Source organism: Saimiri boliviensis, chromosome 11 (genome assembly GCF_048565385.1).
Source record: "Saimiri boliviensis isolate mSaiBol1 chromosome 11, mSaiBol1.pri, whole genome shotgun sequence".
Lineage (NCBI taxonomy): Eukaryota > Metazoa > Chordata > Mammalia > Primates > Cebidae > Saimiri > Saimiri boliviensis.
In genome coordinates this window covers 101,156,387-101,172,670 of record NC_133459.1, presented here as the reverse complement: position 1 = coordinate 101,172,670, position 16,284 = coordinate 101,156,387, and the positions used below count along the sequence as shown (strand labels likewise).

At 48.3% G+C, this 16,284-nt stretch overlaps 1 protein-coding gene across 1 annotated transcript; it reads left to right on the top strand.

Annotated features, from left to right (window-relative positions):
* Positions 1-3,368: 3,368 nt before the first annotated feature.
* PROK1 (prokineticin 1) lies at positions 3,369-9,452 on the top strand. Its single transcript, XM_003933435.3, has 3 exons — positions 3,369-3,508; positions 6,102-6,227; positions 8,359-9,452. Exons 1-3 carry the CDS (start codon positions 3,437-3,439, stop codon positions 8,476-8,478), a joined length of 318 nt encoding a protein of 105 aa, XP_003933484.1. The 5' UTR covers positions 3,369-3,436; the 3' UTR covers positions 8,479-9,452.
* Positions 9,453-16,284: the final 6,832 nt, after the last annotated feature.

The following is a 16,284-nucleotide window of genomic DNA, read 5'->3' as shown; positions in this document are numbered from 1 at the left end:
TCTCAAGCACTGGCATTCAAGAGAAATAAAATGCTCTTAATCAATGTTATTGGTTTTGTTTTGCGGCAGTATTTTTTGCTACCATTCTTGACTGCAATTGTGAGATGATTAGTTTTGTGTGTTTTGGGCAGCTGGGAGGGAGGGAGGGAGGGAGAATAGGGGAGTGATTGGGACGGGTGTTAGCCTGGGAACCACATTATCTAATACTGTCTCTTGGAAGGCGACCTTGCGAGGTAGGATAGTGTGTGCAGGGCATGCAGAGCCCACAGGACCGCTTCTGTGAGGTGTTCCAAGCCCTCAGGAAAGTGTTGCCTCCTCCCTAGGCAGCTTTTCTCCCAGAGTGGAAGGTCCTCCAAGACTGGTCGTCTTTTGGTTCCTGTACCCGCAGGCGCCCCTGTACCCGCAATGTCACAGTGTACCGGTGGGCCTTACAGCCTCATTAGTTTGATTCTCACCTCCCAGGAGAATTTTACATTAAAGCATACAGGTTCATACTTTTTTTTTTTTTGAGGCGGAGTTTCACTCGTTACCCAGGCTGGAGTGCAATGGCGCGATCTCGGCTCACCGCAACCTCCACCTCCCAGGTTCAGGCAATTCTCCTGCCTCAGCCTCCTGAGTAGCTGGGATCACAGGCACGTGCCACCATGCCCAGCTAATTTTTTGTATATTTAGTAGAGACGGGGTTTCACCTCGTTGACCAGGATGGTCTCGATCTCTTGACCTCGTGATCCACCCGCCTCGGCCTCCCAAAGTGCTGGGATTACAGGCTTGAGCCACCGCGCCCGGCCCACCAGGTTCATACATTTATAGTAAAAATTGCCAATTGGTAGCAAGTGCTGCTGTGTGCGAGGCATTGTGTAAGCACTTCATATGCATCATCTCACTTAACTCTCCACCTGCAGTTAGAGGGATCCTTTCAAGGTGTGAATCAGGCCAGGTGAGGTGGTGCATGTCTATAGTCCTAGCTATTCAGGAGGCTGAGGCAGGAGGATCACTTGAGCCTAGGAGTTTCAGGCTGCAGTGAGCTATAATTGCACTCCAGCCTGGGCAACAGAGCAAGACCCTGTTTCTAAAAAAAGAAAGAAAGAAAGAAAGAAAAAGACCCAGCTGTAAACCACATCCTGCCTCTCCCTTGCTCCAAACTCTCCAAGGGTTCCCATCATACTGGGAGTCAGATCCCTGCCATGTCCCATGAAGCTTCTGCTCCAACTGTAGCCCCTCCCATCCATCCCCTATCTTACCTCGCTCCTTGCTTCTCCTGGAACTGGCCAAGAAGCCCTGCCCCAGGGCCTTTGCACTGACTTTTCCTCCAGGCTCTGCCCGGCTCCCTTCTTCACTTTCTCAGCCATCTGTGCAAATGTCTTCTCAGAGATACCCTTGCCACATCTAAAATATGACGCCTTGTCAAGCTCTGTTGCCTTCCCTGCCTTCCTTTTTTTTTTTTTTTTTTTGAGCTGGAGTCTTGCTTTGTTGCCTAGACTGGAGTGCAGTGGCACAATCTCGGCTCACTACGAACTCTGCCTCCCGGGTTCAAGCGACTCTCCTGCCTCAGCCTCCTGGGTAGCTGGGATTACAGGTGTGAGCCACCACACCCAGCTGATTTTTGTATTTTTACGAGAGATGGAGTTTCACCGTGTTGGTCAGGCTGGTCTCGAACTCCTGACCTCCAAGTGATCCGTCTGCCTCGGCCTCCCAACCCAAAGCGCTGGGATTACAAGCATGAGCCACCATGCCTGGTCCCCTGCCTTCCTTTTTAACAGTGCTTAGCACAACTGGCCATTTTATTACAAATCTGTTTATTTGTCTATTACCCATCTCCTTGAAGAGCGTCAAACTTACATGAGGACAGAGTTTGTTTTGTTTACTGTTGTATTTCTAGTGCCAAGAACAGTGCCTCCAATACAGTAGGCTCTCAATAAATATAGTCAATGAATAAATAAGCAGATGAATACTCACAAAATCCTATGATTTAAATGCTATTCTTTCCCCCATGTTAAGATAGGAAAACCGAGGCTTGGAGAGATTAGCAATATTTTCAAGGTCATGAAGTCATGGATCTGAAGTCAAAGTGTCTGCCTCCAGGGGCTTAGCTCCCAGCCCCTGTGCTAGTTAATCTAGCTCTGCACTCATAAATGCCTGTCAACATTTCTATGTGGAAACCCTAAATCCATGAGACCTTGACGAAAAAAGACTTTGTGGATGAAACTGAAATACTACAAACTGCATTTCCCACTTGGTGTTTCAAACACTTGTTAGCATATGAAAGTTCTGCAAAAAGCAAGCTGGTTTGTGTTTCCCAAATATTTGACTGTAGTGGTCTCTTGTTTATTTGTGTATTGACATACTGCAACACATTCCCAACATACCTTGGGAAATATTGGCTTTTATTATTGTGGAGAGAAGGCAGATCATCTGACAAAGGACTGGGAGCTCTCTCTGGGTCATCTAACACAGAGAGGGCTGGGGTCAGGGGCTTCCCTTGCAGGAGGAGGGGCCATCCCCAAAGTCAACTTCCCACCAGAGTAGCATCTGAGCCCACTGTGTTTGTACACTCACAGATAAGGCCACTCTCATGCTCACCCCTAAGACTGGAAGGCCAGTAGTGTAGCTCTAGTAAGTTTCAGCCACAGCCAGCCCAACTCGGCTCTGCAGGGTACTGAGAGATTTTGTGAGCTGTGTGTTTGCTGGCTTTCTTCCCTTTGGTCCTTATGTGAAGTGACACTTGCTGGTGTTCATCCTGAGCCCGTGAGAGAGCAAATCCTCGTGTGTGTCACTTAGGAACACCAGCCCCACAAGCCTGGTTTTTTTTTCCCTCATTGTTTTATGTCTACTCACTGTAACTTTAACCTTTAGAGAAATAAGGATACCACCTCACCCTCTTCTGTCTTCTCAGCTGCCTCTGTGTTGAGCCCATGGCAAATGCGTAGATAATTCTTGGTGTGAGTGTGAGGGAACCAACAATCCTGTATTTTGCAGAGTTTGGTGCAGGAAGGATAAATGGCGATGTTGCTAATCCATTAATTCATTACCAGAGCCTTCCCTCTGCCCCAAGTAGGATAGAAGGATGCCCAGAGGCAGAAAAGAATATCGAGTGAAATGTGCATAACTGTCTGAATCACTGCGTTCTTGGGAGAGTCAGAGCAACTGTCAAAGCCCCCAAAGTGTCCATTTTTATTGGTTTTCATGTTGATTTGTTGCTGTTAGAGATTCAGGTCTCATCTTCGCTTCTGACATCATCTGAATGACATCGGTGTTGGAGAAGGGAAGAGCGGAGACGAGGCATCCACAGGCAGCCCTGGATCCTGAGCGTAAACATCTGGGAGGAGGCGGGGCATGCAGGAGAGCCTGGCCTTTCCAGCTTGCCGGGCACAAGGCTGAGCGGGAGGAACCGAGAGGCATCCAAGTGGGCAGTGTTTTGCCTTTACCCCAAGTGACCATGAGAGGTGCCATGCAAGTCTCAATCATGCTCCTCCTAGTAACTGTGTCTGACTGTGCTGTGATCACAGGGGTAAGTTGCCTAACATTCTCTGTTCCCCTTGGTTTTGGGGAGATGTCAGGCTCTGCATGGGATTCGAGCCCCGGGACCATGCAGGAGGCTCTGTTGGCTCAACACGCTGTGAACCAAAGGGAATGGGGAGTTAGGCATTAAGCAGCACTTCAGAGAGGGATCGCATGCGATTTTCAGACTAGTTAGACCTCACTCTACTAAATGGGATCTGCTTTTGAGAAGCTGTGTATGAATCAAATCCTGTTTTAAACGTGTCAGTAAAGCATTGAACATTTTGAAGTTCAGTCCTTTGATAAAATGAAGATTCCTATTGTATAATAAGGAATTCCTTTATAAAGTGGATTGGTGTACCCTAATTTGTCTTTTGCATGAATTTTAATATTTATTAATGGTCTGGTTCGCATATTGATATAATTTGCATAGCATGTAAATTATATTAAAATTATATTCAAGGCAGTAAGCTTAATTAAAGGTGATAAGCTTATAAACTTCTATTGTGTAAATTTAACCTCTGCTTAGAAAGATATCTTTGAAACGCTTTCCTCCGTGCCTGCCCAGCTGGTTCTGAGAGGAATATGGGTGACACTAACATTCAGCTGAGTATACCCCAAAGCAAGTGTTCAGGTAACAAGTAGAAATCCAGTCTCAAAGCAGAGGTTCAGTATATGGGCACTGTACAATCGTTTCAAAATACTCAAATCACGGTTTTCTCTCAGAAGTTTGCTTTTACCTCGAACCACCTTCAAACAGGGGCACACGATGTGTTAAGGCAGCAGGACCATTCTTATTAAAGCAGAAAGCAATGCTTCACCTGAGCGCTTTCCATATAAAAGCCACCCACCGGGAGAAAAAGGTCGGGGGGGGGAGCAGGGAAACTAAGTTTTAGTTCAGCCTCCTCCAGCTTTTTACACAGAGAATGGAAATGTAGAGAAATGCCCAACAGTTCCTGGAAATGGGTTAATTTTACTCTTCACAGAAAGGAAAAATTCTTTCTTTTCTCTTTTAAAGGAAAAACACTGAGTTCAAAAGAACAAATATGAAAGTCGAGTCAAATGCTTTTGAGATCCAAAGCAAATAATAATAATAATATTTGCAAAGGCAGAATTATACCTAATGAAGTGTTTACACTGAGGGCTGCCCTTTGACGGGGTAGCTTGGGGTTCTGGGAGGACAAGAAGAACGGGGAGAAGCCCCGGCTGCTGCACTGTGAGGGCTGGAGCCGCACCGCGTGGCTGCCCAGATGCCAGGCTCACCTCACACAGGTGCCAGCTTCAGCGCTGGCCCAGAGCGGCAGCAGGGCAGGCAGATCTGAGAGCGGCAGGCAAACAGTTCCTGGAAATGGGTTAATTTTTCTATTCACAGAAAGGAAAAATTCTTTCTTTTCTCTTTTAAAGGAAAAACACTGCTGGTATCCCCTGTCTGACTCTCAGCAGGAGGCCAGGCTCCACCCCCTCCACATTCCCCAGCTCCCCGGACTGGGACTGTCCCCACATTCAAGGCTTTCTGGTCCTTCTTCCGGGAGTGGGACAGCAATGCCCCACCTCTGTGGGAGAAGAAGTCAACTGCGGCTTCCTGTACCCCAACCCTGAGCTTTCCGGCCTGGCTGGATGTGAGATGCGCCCTTGCTGGGCTGGAGACTGGCGCAGCTGGGTGGCCCGTAGCTCCTCTGCGTGATCAGTGGAGCTGGCATCCACTCTTTCCCTCTTGGGTCTGAGGAAGCAGGAGGCTTCCAGGTCCTGCTGCGTCCCACACCACAGCCGGAAGGTGCCCACAGGTTTTGTCGGAGAAGAGTGATCCAAAACAGCTTTGGATTTCAGCTCAGAAAAGCCATGTGGCGTCTCTGAGAATGGAAAGTGCGGATGCTTCTTCATCCGTCCCCACCTGAGTCTGGAGCCGTTCAGAGTTCTGTCTTCCCCAGCTCTGGCTTCTGTTTAACTTGGGCTCGGGTGGCCTTCTTTACAAATGGCACCTTCCCCAAACCAGGCAGGGCCACTCAACCCCTGTTCTGGGATCCTCCCTAGAGATCAGGGAAGTCAGCTGGGAAACCCTGGGAGAGGCAGCTGCTCACTGGGTGCTGGCCAGTCGGCTGAGGCTGGGGCTCTGAGGGCCAGGCTGGGGTGCCACCGTGCAGAGGGGAGGCACTGACCGCAGCGCAGGGTCAGGGCTGGAGACTCCTGTCCAAGGCAGCTCAGCACTGACCGCCCAGGAATTTGGGCCATCAGGGCCCCTCCCACCTCTGAGAATTCTAATTCAATTTCACCAGCATTCATTGTGCATCTCCTAGCCCTAGAAAAGCCATGCCTTCTATCCTCCAGCCTTGTCAGAAAGGGAGGATTGCCTTCCTACTGAGTAGCCTCAAGGAGCTTCGACGGTTCCTCAGATCCAGTTCCAATGTCCTGCTAAGCCCTGAGCCTCCCCATGAGAGGAGCAGGGCAATAAAGCGTGGCCCAGGGCGTTCTGTTAGGCTAAGGCCGAGGTGATGCTCTCAGCCTCTTCTTCCTCCGTCCTGATAAAGGCTTTTTGGGTCTACCCTTCCTTTCTGCTTTCTCTTGGGTGAACTAACGGGCTGCTTCCTTCTCTCTCCCACCTGCAGGCCTGTGAGCGGGATGCCCAGTGTGGAGCAGGCACCTGCTGTGCCATCAGCCTGTGGCTTCGAGGGCTGCGGATGTGCACCCCGCTGGGGCGGGAAGGCGAGGAGTGCCACCCCGGCAGCCACAAGGTACTGTGCAGACGCTGCACGGGTGCACAGATGTGGGTGAGCCATGCGGGGAGCAGGGGGTGAGGTCCTGGAGCCTTCCTCTAGCTAGGAGGGCTAGAGAGGCTGGCTCCAGAGAGGAAGTGTGGGGAGGCTGTGGCTCCAGAGGACTTCACCGTCCTCTGACAGCTGATCCTACCCTGATCCAGCCCCTGAATATCAAGGGGAAGCAGCCAGCTACGGGGTTGCTGTGCCTCCCCACCATCAGGCACCCACCTTACTTAGTGCACTGCAGGCCAGACATCTGTGCATTTATTTGTACGGTCTGACATGATCTACCTACAGACTTCTAGCACAGGTTGGAGAGAACCGCTGGTCTAATCTGATCCTCACAGCAATCCTGGGCAATGCTGAGGAAAATGAGTCCAGCAGAGTCATGTGACTTGCTCAAGGCACACAGCCAATGAGATGGAGCTGGGACGGGAACAGCGGCTTTCTGATGCCAGCTATAGTTATGCCTCACTGACGTTGGGCACTGCCTCTTTGCTTTTGGGGGGCGGCCTTGGGTGGAGCGGTGCCGCTGGTCTCATAGGCTGTTAGACAGTCTGGGCATTCCCAGACCATAATTTGCTGTGTGGACTTGGGCAAATGAGTTCGCCTGCACACATAGACAATGAGTGGAGCAGACCCACTGCCTCTAATGTCCCTTACGGATCTGACGAATTCAGATTTTGAAAGGATCTCACATGCCCTTTGCTCTGTAGGGACCTCCTTTCTGGAAGACAAAAGAAGACCCACAAAATCGCCTTCCACACCTGGTCAGGTCTACAGTGAGGCAAGCCAGGTGCCCACTTTCTAAGAAGTCCCTCACCCTCATGCCCTAAGTACACAGCTCCTGCCCTGCTCCCACTCCCTGACAGCCAGTTCCCAGTCCAGAGTCCTCAGGAGCCACAGCCTCCCTGCACTCCCTCCCTGGAGCCACTTGACCACACTTCACCAGCTAACCAGTGAAGCTCCCAATTCCCACAGCGTTTTCATTAAAATACAAATGGTGGTGGTTCAATCCAGTCTGACATCGATGCATTAGAAGCAATGAGGGTGTTTCCATAGGCTCTCGGGTGACCTGCTCTCCTCCCTGGGCCTTGCCCCTCTCCCCATCTGTACCCCACTGTCTGAATCAGACATTCCCGCGCACAGGCTCTCAGGCTTACCAGCCGCCTTCCACCTGGACTCAGGCACCTTTCATGCTCTTCAGGGACTTGTCTGCACCCAGACTCGACTCGGGGCTCATCTGGGCACAGAGCGTCCTCCAGCAGTCTCTCTCCCAGTCACAGCCCCGTCCAACCTCGTGTCCCAGGGTAAAGAGGGGCAGGGAGTGGTGAAAGAGGCCGGACAACGTGGCAGTCCTTGTAACCCTGGGGTACGTGAGGTGGTTCAGCTGCAGATCCATATTCCCAGTCAGGACAACAGTGGTAATAAAACCTAACGCTGCGTGCTTCCTGCACACCACCCTTCATACTGGGTGCTTTTTGTCATTTTAACCACTTCATAACCATATGTGGTAGGTGCTGCTATTAACCCATTTTACAAATGATAAAGCTCAGGCACAGAGAGGCCAAATGATTTGCTGATTGTCACACAGCCAGGAAGTGGTAGACCTGGGATTTGAACCCAAGCAATCTGACACTGGGCCCATGCTCCTAACTTCTTCTTGGGGATACCCCAGTACTTTAGCACTCCTCTGGGCCGTGGGTCAGGGCAAAGATGGTGGCTGTCCTGTTCACGGCTGCACTTGCAACACCCACCACAGGGTTATGAGCCCATAGTGGATGAGTAACAAACGTTCAATGGGCGTGCGCATGTGTGTGTGTGTGTGTGTATGTGTGTGTGTGAGCTGTGTCCCCAGAGCCAGATAGCCTGGGTGCAAATCCTAGCTCCTTCACAAATTAGCTGTGTGATCTTGGCACATTGCTTAGCCACTCTGTGCCTCAGTTTCCTCATTTCTAATTGCTAGTATTGTTGTGCTAGGTGCAATGGGGAAGTGGGCTATAGGGAGTTGGAGGAGACATTTGCCAGGGCTGGGCTGAGCAGAGACTGCCGCCAGGAGGCCCGCCCACCTCCCTTTGGTGAAGGTGTTGCTTTCTTGTCTCCTTAGGTCCCCTTCTTTAGGAAGCGCCAGCACCACACCTGTCCTTGCTCTCCCAACCTGCTGTGCTCCAGGTTCCTGGACGGCAGGTACCGCTGCTCCTTGGACTTGAAGAACATCAACTTTTAGGCACTTGCCTGGTCTCAGGATGCCCATCGTCCTTTTCCTGAGCACAGTCCGGATTTTGATTTCTGCCATGCAACCCAGCTCCCGTAACTCTCCCAGTGCCTGCACTGACTACCCTGATCTCTCTTGCCTAGTACGCACACACTCACACAGGCAGACATACCTCCCATCATGACATGGTTCCCAGGCTGGCCTGAGGATGTCCCGGCTTGAGGCTGTGGCGTGAGAGGTGGCCAGCCTGGTTCTCTTCCCTGCTCATTTGCCAGAGAAGTGGCAAATGGCAGAAAGGACATTCCCCCTCTCCTCCCCAGGTGGCTGCTCTCTTCCCTGGGCCCTGCCGCTCTCCCCACAGGTGTCCCTCGGACTGAACTAGACATTCCTGAGCATAGGCTCTCGGGTGCCTTGCTGAGTCCCAGATCCCGGCCTGACCCTCAGATCCTCTATGTGATGTCTGTGGGGACCAATCTGTGGGTTGTTCATCTTCCTTTGATTGGTTAACTCCTTAGTTTTAGACCACAGGTTCAAGGTCGGCTCTTCCCAGAGAGCAGCGGACAGTCACCCCAAGGCAGGTGTAGGGAGCCAGGGAGGTCAATCAGCTCCCTGAAGGCTCTGGTCCCGGCCAGCCTGTGGCCTGACTTTCTGCCCGAATTGTCATGCCTTGAAGGCCCCCTCTTACCACACTTTACCGGTTAACCACTGAAGCCCCCAATTCCCACAGCTTTTCCATTAAAATGCAACTGGTGGTGGTTCAATCTAATCTGATATTAGAAGGCAGTTAGGGTGTTTCCTTAAACAGCTCCTTTCCAAGATCAGCCCTGAGAACGGGGTGGTGACTTTGAGGAGGGCAGTCCTCTGTCCAGATTGGGTGGGAGCGGGGGAGGGGGAGCAGGGTAGGAGCTGAAAGGGGCATTGGTTTCAGACCAGGAAGGCAACTACACACCAACCTGCTGGCTTCAGAATAAAAGCACGAACTGAACCCAGACGTGTGGCGTGGTGTTCTTGCTGTGGGTTTCAGCCAGGGCCTATGCCTCTGTGGCAAGGACCGGGTTGTGTCCAGGTGCGGGAGGAGTGTGACTGGTGTTCCTCCCCTCCCCCACACCATCAGGGCATGTTTTTTGGAGAGAGTGAATTTCAGGGTCTTTTTGAAGAAAGGACGAGAGGCAGCCCCGTGAGCTCTGGGCAGGGCGTGAGCTGCTCAGAAGGGTTGGGGCAGGAAGGGGCCGGGAGCTGGCATGGGCTGGGAGGACTCCATGGCTGAGACCGCTTAGCTGCAACTCTTATTTTTGAAATTTGGGCCCTTTTGTTTTGAGGTCAAATATTTGACTCCATCAGGCCACTGTGTGCCTGGAGAGAAGAAATCCATATTGCTGATGGAGCTGGTAAGGTCCTGAGCCCTCCATCCTAACCCAGAGGCTGGGAGCTTCCTCTAAATGTAGCTTCCTGGTCTCGCGGTTTCTTTTCCTCTTCAATTCTTAGTCTAGAAAAATGTAACATACAATAGGGAAGTACATCATGTCCCATTCTATTGCTCAGAAGTCTCCAGGAAGACTCTGGCTTCTGAGGCCTGGAGGGCTCCTACCATCCCTGAGGGCTGGCTCTGTGCGTTCTTCATCCACCAGCCCTCCCTGCTCAGGGGATACCCAGGACAGTCTTTACTCCAGGAGCCTCTCAAGCCAGGCCAGGCCCGACACTGTCGTTTCTTGTTTTTGTCTGCTTTTACGGACATTGCCACCTGCAGTGCTGACTTGGGGCTGTCTTGCAGCCCAGGAATCTCTTTTGCTCTTGGTCTTAGGCTCAGGTCCTGGATATAAAGTTCCCTTCCACATCCAGGATTCCATTTTCACCAACCCATCCCTTGCCATTCATAGCTTCCCTCAAGATACCATTGACTGCTTCCCGCTGGGCTTTTGCAGGGCTCTTTCCTACATTGTGCCCCTCCTGCCAGCAGAGCCTTCCTGGATGAGGCAAGGTCCTGTCTCAGAGCAGCAGGGGGCAGGCGAAGGTGGCTGCAGGCACCAGGACACCCCCCCACACACACCGTGCTCACTGACATGCCAGTTGCTGCTATGTAATCTATTAAGGTGGTGCAAAAGTAATTGCAATTTTGCCATTAAAAGTAATGCAAAACCACAATTACTTTTGCACCAACCTGCTAATTGGACCCATTTTCATATTCTTTTCTTTTCCTTTTTTTTTTTTTTTTTTTTTTAGTGAGGGAATCTCTTTTTACCACTCAGGCTAGACTATAGGAGCACGATCATAGCTCACTGCAGCCTCAAACCCTTGGGCTCAAATGATCCTCCTACCTCAGCCTTTCAAGTAGCTAGGACTACAAGCACGTGCCACCATGCCTATTTATTTATTTATTTATTTAGGTAAAGATGGGGTCTTGCTATGTTGCTGAGGCTGGTTTCAAACTCTGGGCTCAAGCAATCTTCCTGCCTTGGCCTCCCAAGGGGATGATAGTTATGGGCCACTGCACCTGGCCTGTTACACAAATCCTGATGTGCACTTCGAAACTATGTTGTACCAACTGGAAAGGTTAAGAGTCAATGCACTTTTTTTGTGTGTTTTTGAGACAGGATATTTATCACCCAGGCTGCAGTGTAGTGGCATGGTTATAGCTCACTGCAGCCTCGATGCCCTGGGCTCAAGCCATCCTCTGACCTCAGCCTTCTCAGTGGCTAGGACCATAGCTTTGTGCCAGCAAGCCTGGCTAATTTTTTTTTTTTTGAGACAGAGTCTGGCTCTTGCCCAGGCTGGAGTGCAGTGGCACGATCTCAGTTCATTGCAACCTCCGCCTCCTGGGTTCCAGTGACTTCTGTGCCTCAGCCTGCTGAGTAGCCGGGATTACAGGCATGCACCACCATGCCTAGCTAATTTTTGTATTTTTAGTAGAGATATGGTTTAGCCATGTTGCCCAAGCTGGTATTGAACTCCTGGCTTCAAGTGATCTGCATGACTCAGCCTCCCAAAGTGCTGAGATTAGAGGCATAAACCACTGTACCTAGCCAAGCCTGCCTAATGTTTAAATTTTTTTGTAGAGATGGGGTCTTGTTTTCTTGTCTGGGCTGGTTTTGAACTCATGGGCTCAAGTGCACTGCCTGCCTTTGCCTCCCGAAGTGCTGGGATTGCAGAAGTGAGCCGCAATGGCTGTCCATCAGTGCTATTTCATTTTTATTTTGGTTTTCATCTCCATTGCAATTCCTTGCACATATTTTTGTTGTATTTGTCTTCTGTATCTCAGTTTCAGATTCTTCTGTACTGGTTTGGGAGTTCTTGTCTTCTTTGATCAAGTGTAGTATATTGCCTAAGACCATTCTCATATTTTATTATCTGAATTCTGATAATAAAAATTGGTCGCCATTGTTATTACTGAAGACAAGGGCAGAGAGAGGGGAGTCTGGGGAGGTTAAGAAGAATAGATTTGTGAGCATTCTTTATATTCAAGAATATGTTTTTCAAAAATATAAAAATAATTTACTTATAAGAATGTACCTATAAGAAAAATGAATTCTAAAAGAATTAAATTAAATTAGAATCAGGTGATATTGACAAAGCTTCAAGAGAGGGAGGAGCCTTCAATTCAGCTTTTACTATTTGGCTCCAACACTTTCCTCTCCAACTGGTGGTGTCTGCTGTCATCTAGTGGTTAAGGTGGGGTACAGCACAGAAGATCAGAAGTGGAAAAGAGGGGAGACTCAGAAAGAGGCCCCTCTTCAAAGCAGATGGGGACCATTCTGCAGATATCCCCAAACGTTAGACTCAGGAACAGGTTTAGAGGGACAGCGTTTCCATTTGTGGAAAGAGGTCTGCCACCCTACGGACCACACGGAAAGTGCTTAATTGCTGCTTGGGCCCTGTGCCATCCTGGACACTTCTTTCTTCGGAGGGATTTCAGGAAAGGCCGAGGACATCCCCTCAGATGGGTGGGGGTCACAGTAACACTGCCAAGTGTCCCCTTCCTTCATTTGTGTATCCCTGGGACACAGCATGAACAAGAAGAGCTGCCTCTCTGAGGCTTTTTCATCATTCTATCCCCTCCCCAAATCTGCATTTCTGTCATTTGCCTTGGTTTAATGCTTCCACCCTCTCCCTGGTATCCAGAGGGAGGCTGGGGTGGACTAGAGCCTGGAGCCCTCTGCACCAAGAAGGAAGGGCTAGACACAGACTGACAGGAGGGTAGAGGCCAGAGCAGAGTTATCCCGGGAGCTCTCCTGAGGGCCTGAAACACTCGAAGGAGGTTAAGTGGAAATCTGCTGGCTAAAGCCAACTCCAGCCGAATATTTAACAGTGAACATGGAATGGCGTAGTCCACAGAATTCCAACTGGCTGATGACTGAGCAGGACAGGTGAGTGCATGCCGACTGCTGTCCCTCCTGTCCATCACCTGACACCCTTCTGAGGCCCCAGGAGGCAGTGGCCAGAGGAGAGACCCAAGGAGAAGCCAGAAGCCTCCGAAAGCCAAAAGCAAAGGTCAGCTCAGTAGAGGCTCTGCGGCTGGGGACCTGCTTCAGAGCTGAGTTTGCAGGATGATTGACACCAGATTTTACTTAGAGTGTGTGTTCGTCTAGGGTGGCTGTGCTTGGGCTGGGGCTGAGGTGGGGCCGAGACCCGTGGGCTATGGAGGGCAGCACTCTGGGTTTGTCTTGCTCCACTTCCGCTGCTGTAACAAAATACTGTGACTGAGTGATTTATAAAGAACAGAAATATATTTCGCACAATTCTGGAGGCTGCAAAGTCCAAGATCAAGGAACCAGCAGATTCACAGTCTCCTCAAGGCTTTCTTTTTATGCCTTCATATGGCAGAAGGTAGTAGGGCAAAAGGGGCTGGCTAGTTCCCTGGAGCCCTTTTATAAGGGCACTAATCCCATGCACAAGGGCAGAGCCTAGTCTGACTTAATCACCCCCAAAGGCTCTGCCTCTTAATATTATTGCATTGGCAATTAAGTTTCAATACATAAATTCGGGGGGACATTCAGACCACAGTAGCATTCCTCCTTCTTCATACCCTTGACAGTGACAATCACTGGGTTCCAGAAATTGCTACTTGAAAATGTAACCCATATACGGTCCAGGCTGGTCTCAAACTCTTGGGTTCAACCAATCCTCCTTCCTTGGCCTCCCAGAGCACTGGGATTATAGGTGTGAGCCACTGCACGTGGCCCATGAGTCGGCCTTGACCAATGAGGCCAGCCCAAGAGTCAACCTTGAGGATTTGCCTGGGTTGTGTCAAAAAATCAGATTCTACCAGGGGGGAAGGAAGCACAAGGTAGACTGGGGGCAGATTCTCTGTCTGGGTATCACTGGGGACACCTGATCTGATTGGGAGCTGGAAAGGAAAACAAAACAAAAAAAAAAGCCATTGTTAAAAAAACAGGTCTTCTCCATTGAATGACAGGTGAATGAATACAACACGCTATAGGCACACAATGGAGTATTATGCAGCCGTTAAAAGGAATTGCCGTTGAAAGTATTGCTATGCACCACAACATGGAGGAACCGTGAAAACATCACGCTAAGTGAAAGAAGCCAGTCACAAAAGGCCACATCTTGTATAACTCCATTTATGGGAAATGTCCTGAATAAGTGACTTTAGAGACAACAAGTACATGAGTTGTTGTCCAGGGCTAGGGTGGGCCGGAGGTAAGAAAGTGGGGAGAGACTGTTAATGTTCTTTTTGGGGCCACAAGAATGTTCAAAATTAGATAGTAGGCATGGTGGCACAACTCTGTGAGTATCCTAAAAATTATTTGAAATGTATGTTTTAAATGGATGAGTGGTCTGGTATGTGAGTTATAGCACCGTAAAGCTGTTTTAAAAGCATTAAAATCCAAAAAGTAAAAAATAAAAGAAAATAGCTCTACAACCTCAGTTTGTAGAATTGAAAAGGATGAGGCCGGGAAGGGGCCGGGACTCATGGTCTCCGAGGTTTGGTGCTTTCAGGGACCCAGGAGATCTTTGAGCCCCGGGGCGCATCACCAGCAAGGAGGGTGGGTGTTCTGGGCTGGACCGTGGCTTGGTATTCCTTCAAATGGATTTTTTTTTTTAAATGTTCGCTTAATATTTGTTTTGTAGGGTGAAGAGAACGATTTGGTATTAACCCAAACTGTGTATTTCTTTGCTAATGTACCAAATAGGGCATTTGTTATATGCGGTTTTCTACCCAAACATCTTCTACACCAATGGCATACTAAACTGTTTTCAATTTAGATGATTAAATAAATTGTCTATGAGCAGAAAAAAAAGCACCATACTGTGCATTCTGCAGTCTGGGGTTTCAGTTTCCTGGGACAGCATCTTTTTTTTTTTTTCCCCAGAACTTAAAGTACAATAAAAAAAAAAAAAAAAAGGAAATATGCCAAAAAAAAGTTGATGGTTTGAAACTATGGACCACAAGTTTCTGTGTGTGTGTGTGTGTGTGTGTGTGTGTGTGTGTGTGTGTGTATTAAGCATTATTATTTTTTTTTTTTGAGAAAGAAAAAAAGAATAAAAAAAAGAATAAAGAAGAGGAAGAAAGAGAAAGAGGAAGAGGGAGAGAGAATGGGGGTATTGCTTTATTGCCCGGGCTAGAATGCAGTCTAAATATGGGTATGCCTATAATTGTCCTTAATAATGGAGACATGAAAGAAAATGAGGGAAGAGAATAACAAACAAGGAGCCAACCAACATTTCGTTTAAACTTCTAAGTTAATATGATGTGGTACTGATAAGAGTGTTTATTTTGTATATTTAAAGTGGAGAGTTCTATAAATGTTAATTACGTTTACTTGTTCCAGATCTGAGTTCAAGTCCTGGATATCGTTGTTAATTTTCTGTCTCATTGATCTGTCTAATATTAATGTTGAAGTCTCCGACTATTATTGTGTGGGAGTCTAAGTCTCTTTATTAGTCTTATATGCCTGGGTATTCCTGTATTGGGTGCGTACATATTTAGGATCTTTAGCTCTTCTTGTCGTTGCATTGATCCTTTTATCATTATATAATGTCCTTCTTTGCTTCTTTTGATCTTTGTTGCTTTAACAACTATTTTATCAGAGGCAAAAATTGTAACTTCTGCTTTTTATTTATTTATTTTAGCCCTCTGTTTGGTTGGTAAATCTTTCTCCATCCCTTGTTTTGAGTCTTTGTGTATCCTTGAATGTGAGATGGGTCTGGATGCAGCATACTGATGGGTTTTAGTTTTTTAATCTAAATTGTCTGTCTGTCTTTGGATTGGGGGATTTAGTCAATTTAAATTTAGAATTAACAATGATATATGTGAGTTTAATACTGCCATTTAATATTAGCTGGCTATTTTGTCCATTAGTTGATGTAAATTATTCATTATATTGATGCTCTTTTTGGTATTTTTTAGAAAGGCTGATACTGTTTATTCCTTTCTATGTGTAGTGGTTCTTTCAGAAGCACTTGTAAAGCAGGCCTGGTGGTGATGAAATCTCTGAGTGCTTGCTTGTTCACAAAATACTTTACTTTTCCTTCACTTATGAAGCTTAGCTTGGCTGGATGTGAAATTCTGGGTTGAAAGTTCTTTTCTTTAAGGATGTTGAATATTGGTCCCCACTCTCTTCTGGCTTGTAGGGTTTCTGCTGAGAGATCTGCTGCAAGTCTGATAGGCTTCCCTCTGTGGGTAACCTGACCTTTCTCTTTGGCTGCCCTTAGTATTTTCTCCTTCATTTCAACCCTGGTGAATCTGACGATTATGTGCCTTGGAGTTGATCTTCTTGAGGAATATCTTTGTGGTGTTCTCTGTATTACCTGGAGTTGAATATTTTCTTGCCTTACTAAGTTGGGAAAATTTTCCTGAAT